This window comes from Montipora capricornis, chromosome 12, assembly GCF_036669925.1.
Source record: "Montipora capricornis isolate CH-2021 chromosome 12, ASM3666992v2, whole genome shotgun sequence".
Lineage (NCBI taxonomy): Eukaryota > Metazoa > Cnidaria > Anthozoa > Scleractinia > Acroporidae > Montipora > Montipora capricornis.
The window spans coordinates 10,400,757-10,407,111 of record NC_090894.1 but is presented as its reverse complement, the minus strand read 5'-3'; the positions used below and the strand labels follow the sequence as shown (position 1 = coordinate 10,407,111).

Here is a 6,355-nt window from a genome sequence, read left to right as displayed (position 1 = left end):
ACAACCAGGGTTTCTGAACCCGCGAGACTGAGCACCCCCAGCAAACCATTGTTTTAATGAAAACCGCTGGTCAACAACCTTGGTTCTGGTCATTGCTGTCTAAAGCGGCCTTTACACGCCAAACTTGAGTTTGCAAACTCAAGTTGGTGTGTGTGAACGGCACAAAAACAGTCGGCAAACACGTTGGCAAACTGTTGGCGACAAATAGAACTTGTCTCTATTCTCGCCAATTAATAGTTTGCCAACATGTTTGACAACTGTTGTCGTGTCTTTCACACACACTAACTTGAGTTTGCCAACTCGAGTTTGCAAACTTAAGTTTGCCGTGTAAAGGCCGCTTAAGGCCTTTGAGCCTCGTGAAAAGTGGCTAAAAATAGAAAGTTTGGAGTAAAGAGGTGATGACGTCATGCTGTCACGTATACGACTTCTTGGATACAGCTTTACCACTAACACTCTGGGTCGATTTGGGTTCAACTTGATTGGCAACACAATGGGCTCTAGCTCCAATCCCAATAGACCTTTTTATCGATACGGCGGCCATTTTGATTTCTATTGTTTCGAATAGCTATTATGGGATGCTCAGAGGGCAAATTAATGTGTATTTGCCCCCTGGGCATCCCATAATAGCTATTCGAAACAATAGAAATCGAAATGGCCGCCGTATCGGTAAAAAGGTCTATTAAAACAAGACACCATGGGTCTATTCAGCCAATAGCCTTGACCTTGATCCATATATTTTCATTTCCAATCGTTTTCCCTTTTGTCGGTAGCCGGTCTTCCTCAACCTTGTTCCCAGGGTCTCTTTTCTCTGCCTCCATTTTCTCAACGACAATGGCGTCAGATAAGAGAAACCCTGGGAACGAGGTTGGGTCTTCCTTTGTTCTTGTTTAGTAGCGGGTGCGGAAACAGGAAGGAAATCCTTTTTTTTTTCGAGTTATGGATAGGGCAAGGTTATCGTAAAAGAGAGTGCAGACAAGATTTATAACGTGGATTGAATTTGCAGATAAAGCATTTCGTCATAGGTAATGGTTGTCTTACAAGCTTATATAGTTTTGCTGACGTCATTGTTTACATTGTTTTATTAATTCAACACCCGATATCATGCTATTTGCAAATTGACTTCACAAAAGGTAAAGAACTTGTTAAACTTAGTTAAATCTTCAGTTTTAATAAGCCTTTTAGCTTTGATAACAGGCCAGTTATTAGCCATCAAAACCGATAAATTCTTGGGTTGCAAAAGGTGGCAAATCATCCCATACATTCTTCTTGAAATTTTCGAATTTCCAAAGCATCAATGCTCAGAGATCATCCAGTATATCGCCCAAATCCTCATTAAGGCCCGGATAAACGGTTTCAGTATCATCGCCTTCAAAATCCGTTCGGTTTTGTTGAACAGCGATGTGAAACCGTTTGCTCCCAACTTAGTTTCAACCGTGTTGAAACATGTTGAATCCAAGTTGAATCGATGTTGAATTAGTTTAAAAGCTTTTAAATTTTGCTTCAACAACCATTCAATATTTCATTTGTTTTCGCGAATATTGAATGAAGTTGAAGCCGGCGTTTGCGCCCCTCTTTCAACATTTTTGGGTATGCGCCTCTGCAGTGCACTAATCGGTTCCTCGATGACGTATCCTTGTCCGTACCCATAGTAACAACTCCGTATCCATAGTAACAACTCCGTATCCATAGTAACAACTCCGTACCCATAGTAACAACTCCGTATCCATAGTAACAACCGCGGCTGCAGCCTAGGACTGAACTGATACAAGACCTCTCGTGAGCTTTGTTGAATCAAAATGTAGATGATGTTTTGAAACCGTTTGACCACCCCAGCAGTAACATCGTTCAACATCACTCAACAAAATCGAACGGATGTTGAAGGCCAATGTTGAAGACGTTTGCCCAGGTCTTTAAGCAATGAATTTTCAATGGAGGTGGTTTGTAACCAATCTCTAGAGACGACCAAAAGGAGCTAATGAGAGATGTTTGGTTTTCGTCCACCAATACGGCGGCGATGAAATAACGTGCATGAAAACCATATATTCAGTACTTTTATTCTTGGTTGAAACGATTTGTTCCAATGACGCAAAAAAACTCCTCTTCTGAGGTTAAAATTTATAGAAAATTCCTAATTGTGCTACAGTAAAAGTTTCGCTCGATCGAACATCATCAGGCGATATTAAAATTACAAAGATATCCAATGGATGGTTTGCATCTCACGTCAAGGCGGCCATGTTTGTGTACAGAACAATGCAGTAAAATGTCGTGAAAATGTTATTTGGTAATCTGACTCTATTTAAAAATATTAAGAACAACTTTTGGGGCCTTTTTTTTGTTTAGTTCACCAACATGGCCGTCACATCACGTGGATGCAAACTAAGAATAACATGCAACAATTCACGCGCACGTATGCCCTGATGGCTCGTGTGCAGCTAAATCTATGTACACCAACATCTCTTTATTTCCGTGTCTAAATTACTTAGGACGAGAACAATGCCTCGTTGTGAATTTTGCACGGGCTAGTGTTATTTTTTCTGTATTTCAAAATGTCACCTCACTTAATCGATTCGTGCTTGCCGATTTCTATAACATGCAATATTTCGGTTTGTTTCTTGGTCCATCAGTGGCTCTGTGTTCGAACAAAGATCTTTTCATGGCCTCAGTATACTGATTAATCCTTGATTGTCAGTAAAAGAACAACCATTACTGCAGGTTTAGATGTCTCTTTCAGACGCATTTTCAGGAAGACATCATTTTGATAAACTCTGAAAGAGAATAACAAAATGAGCGAAGACTATTTCATGTCCCACCTTGCGTTTACTGGACAAGCTGGACAAGATTTAGGTCGATTAGCAAATGTCTGTCTGCCACAGGTTGGCAGCGAGATCGTTTAGCAAGCTTATCTGGTATGGCGTTCAGTTGTAACTGTCTCTAGATTATTGCTCGTTTGAACAATGCAATAACCAAAGTGTATAGAGCGGTTTTCAATTGACTGTTGAAAGTAATTAGCGAATTGTATTGGTTTTGCATTAGAGTGATTTTCAATTGAGTGTCGAAAGTAATTAGATAATTACTTTGGTTTATCATTACTTCACTCAGTGATTGGTTCTAAGTTCTCGCGCCACTTTTTCAACCAATCGCGGCTCGCTCGTGCACATTTTCCCGCGCTTTGTGTCGGCTACGTTTAATTACTTCGAGTTTTGATTGGTGTACTGGATTGTGTCCGTCTATTTTGATTGGCCAAAGTAATTACTTTGGTTTTGGTTTTACGAACCGCTCTACTTAACTCAGTGATTGGCTTAAAGATCTCGCACCACTTTTTCAACCAATCAGAAGTGAAACCAAAACCAATCGTGGCTCGCGTGTGCACATTTTCCCGCCCTTTGTGTCGGCTACGTGTAATTACTTCGAGCTTTGATTGGTTAATTGGATTGTCTCTGTCCTTTTTGATTGGCCAAATTAATTACTTTGGTTTTACGACACTCGATTGAAACTCGCTCTAGTTTAATATCAATATTAGCATAAGCATCCATATATTTAAAATTCTTTGTGCATCCTCTTATGGACGACCTTCACAAGTGTGTTCTCGAGTGCAGATATTTAACAGTAATTATTATTCCATAAGAACGTATTGGATATAAAATGATAAGTTGCGGCCAACGAGGCGGGTAACGCCAAGTTGGCTGTGGACAATCTCAAAGCGATCACTTAAGGGTACAAGTTGTCCACTCTTAAAAATGAGCTCCTGGTTTGAAACAACTCCTCCTAAGTTTATTCGCCACCGAGGTCGTCAGAAAAGTGTCTCATGATTTTTAAACCAAGTTTTGCGGGAAAAGAAACGGCGTAGATCTAATCGGCTAACCCGGGGTTAAGATTCTTTGCGTATTGTACTTGCATTATGATGCAGCAGTCACATTTGTATAATATGGAAATACCTGGAACAAAACGTTTTAATCCTAAAGGGTTTGAATAGAGTACAACATTGAGTTAGCCGATTTGCTCTACTGTTTGTTTTTCCTCAAAACTGGGTGAATCTTACTCTTGAGGATAGAAAACAATCGTCAGAGCTATTTTGCCTCTTCCCGCCTTCCGCCACTACTCCCTCCTCCCAACCAGTGCCCCCGCAACAATTCAGACCATCGTCTCACCTTCAAGATCAATATGGCCGTCTCCATTCAAATCAGAAGCCTTGATGATTTCTTCGACTTCCTCTTCTGTAAGCTGCTGACCGAGATTCATCATGGTCCATTTGAATTCTTCGGCGCTGATAAATCCATTCCCATCCATGTCGAAGACTTTGAACATTTCTCTGAGTTCTGCTTCTGTGTCAATTCCCTTCATGCGTTGGTCCATTAAATGGAGAAACTCCATGAAGTCTATGATTCCGTTACCTGGGGAAAAAAGTACACTGAATTCTGTCTCTTTAATTAACCCTTTCCTTCTTAAAATTGATGGTGAATGTCGAAAGTAATTAGCAAATTGCTTTGGTTTTGCATTACTTCACTCAGTGATAACCTCAGTGAACCTCAGAAGTGAAACCAAAACCAATCGTGACTCGCGCTTTGTGTCGGCCACGTATAATTACTTCGAGTTTTTGATTGGTTTACTGGATTGTCTCCGTCCTTTTCGATTGGCCAAAGTAATTACTTTGGTTTTGGTTTTACGACACTCGATTGAAACTCGCTCTATGCAAAGCCTTAAAGCATGATTTCAGGAGGTTAACATCTCCTCTTTCATTGACACAACGTCTGAGCACAAAACTTGCAGCTGCAACTTGAAATCGTTGCAGACGGCGTAGTAGAAATTGTGGTAGAGGGCAACAGGCCAAGTCGGCATAGTCTAGCCTCAGTCTAGTTGACAAAATCAATGTTTCTGCTAGTTGCTTTCTGAGCTCGTATTAAGCAAGATATTTCAGTTTTCCTAGTATTGATAAAGTAGTGTAACATCCAGATACTTTTTGCTCGATGCGATTGTCCCTCTTAAGATGTTCATTGATGTGAACTCCAGGCCGCTTACAAGATTTAATTCGGTCTAGTTTATAATCACTGAAGGACATTTTAGGATCGTATGCGTCAACGCCAGATGATTTTATTGAGCAATGTGGGCTGGTTCAAGAATGATAGGGATAGCTACATCTATACGCCTACTCAAAACTGTCCCCTTTAAACAATTCACTCCTAAGACTCAACCTTCAAGATTTTACTCTGTCCAATGCCAGACGATTTCACTCTTAAGTAGGAGCCGTTTCAGGGGTGAATGGATTAACAGCATCCACTTACACACTAAAACTATGTCCCCTTTAATCCTTACCTCCCCCCCCCCCCCCTCCCGCACGAGTGACACTGTGTTTAACGGGACTACTTTTATTATTAATTAAGGTCGAGAAGATTAAGGCGGACAACCATGAAATTTGGATAGATCGATACTAGTCCGTCGACATTTTTGTTTCTTTGCAATTGAGGACACCGATTCTTTCGTTCAGCCGCCAGGAATATTTAACTCAGATGAATCAATGAAATGGAGAATTTTCTGCTATGACATGCAGGGCAAACTCAGAGCAGGCACCAGTCGTAACAGAAAAGTTCGAATCTCGTACCCAGATCTCTTGTGGCGTTCGCTCGCCACAAGAGATCTAGGTATGAGATTAGAAAAGTTCAACACCAACCGGGCTTAAAAGTTACTATCTCACTTCACGTAGCATCTCCCTTAACATCGTTGGAGAAACCTGACCAGTTCCAAACCAGGGAGTCCTCACACCATTTCTTCCATCCGGTCTGTGCAGGCGCAGAAATTTGAAACATGGACGGCAACAGTTGTTTGAATTCTCGTAGTTTGGAAGCATCCAGAAGACGTTACTGTTGGCGTAAGAAGATACAGCTCGCGAGCTGATATAATGAAACTCAGTGCAGGAAAACTATAGAGTGTTTTCACGTGACGTCACGGCAGCCATGTTGGTGTTCCTAAACAATAGGACGGCGGCCATGTTGGTGTACCCAACTAATCCTCTGGGAATTGAGCTCTATTATCATGGAAACGTTTTCTTTCCTTTCGGTGGAAAAACAAGGTTACTGATCACGTGAATGAAAACACTCTGCTGACGAAAGCAACTTACCGTCCATATCGATTTCCCGTATGATTTCCTCCAGTTCCTGCTCGGTCGGGTTTTGACCAAGGGACCTCATAAGTATCCCAAGCTCCTTTGTGTTGATTGTACCATCGCCATCTTTATCAAGCAGAGAAAAAGCTTCCTTGAAGTCTGCAGAAAGAGTGATAAATCATATGGTTCTTAGTGCTAACCAGATATTGGACTTGACCAGAAGCCAAGGAAAAAAACCCGTTTGATTGAACTTCCGTG

General features: G+C 41.2%; 1 protein-coding gene across 1 annotated transcript in view; it reads right to left on the bottom strand.

The window, feature by feature from the left end:
- Positions 1–1,047: 1,047 nt before the first annotated feature.
- The window catches only part of LOC138025931 (calmodulin-like), a 7,762-nt gene continuing 2,454 nt past the window's right edge, over positions 1,048–6,355 (bottom strand). Inside the window, exons 3-5 of the mRNA XM_068873074.1 lie at positions 6,113–6,256; positions 4,149–4,391; positions 1,048–2,765 (exon numbers count right to left, since the gene is read on the bottom strand). Coding sequence (XP_068729175.1) covers positions 2,740–2,765; positions 4,149–4,391; positions 6,113–6,256 — 413 coding nt within the window. The 3' untranslated portion in view covers positions 1,048–2,739. The remainder of the gene's footprint in view (positions 2,766–4,148; positions 4,392–6,112; positions 6,257–6,355) is intronic.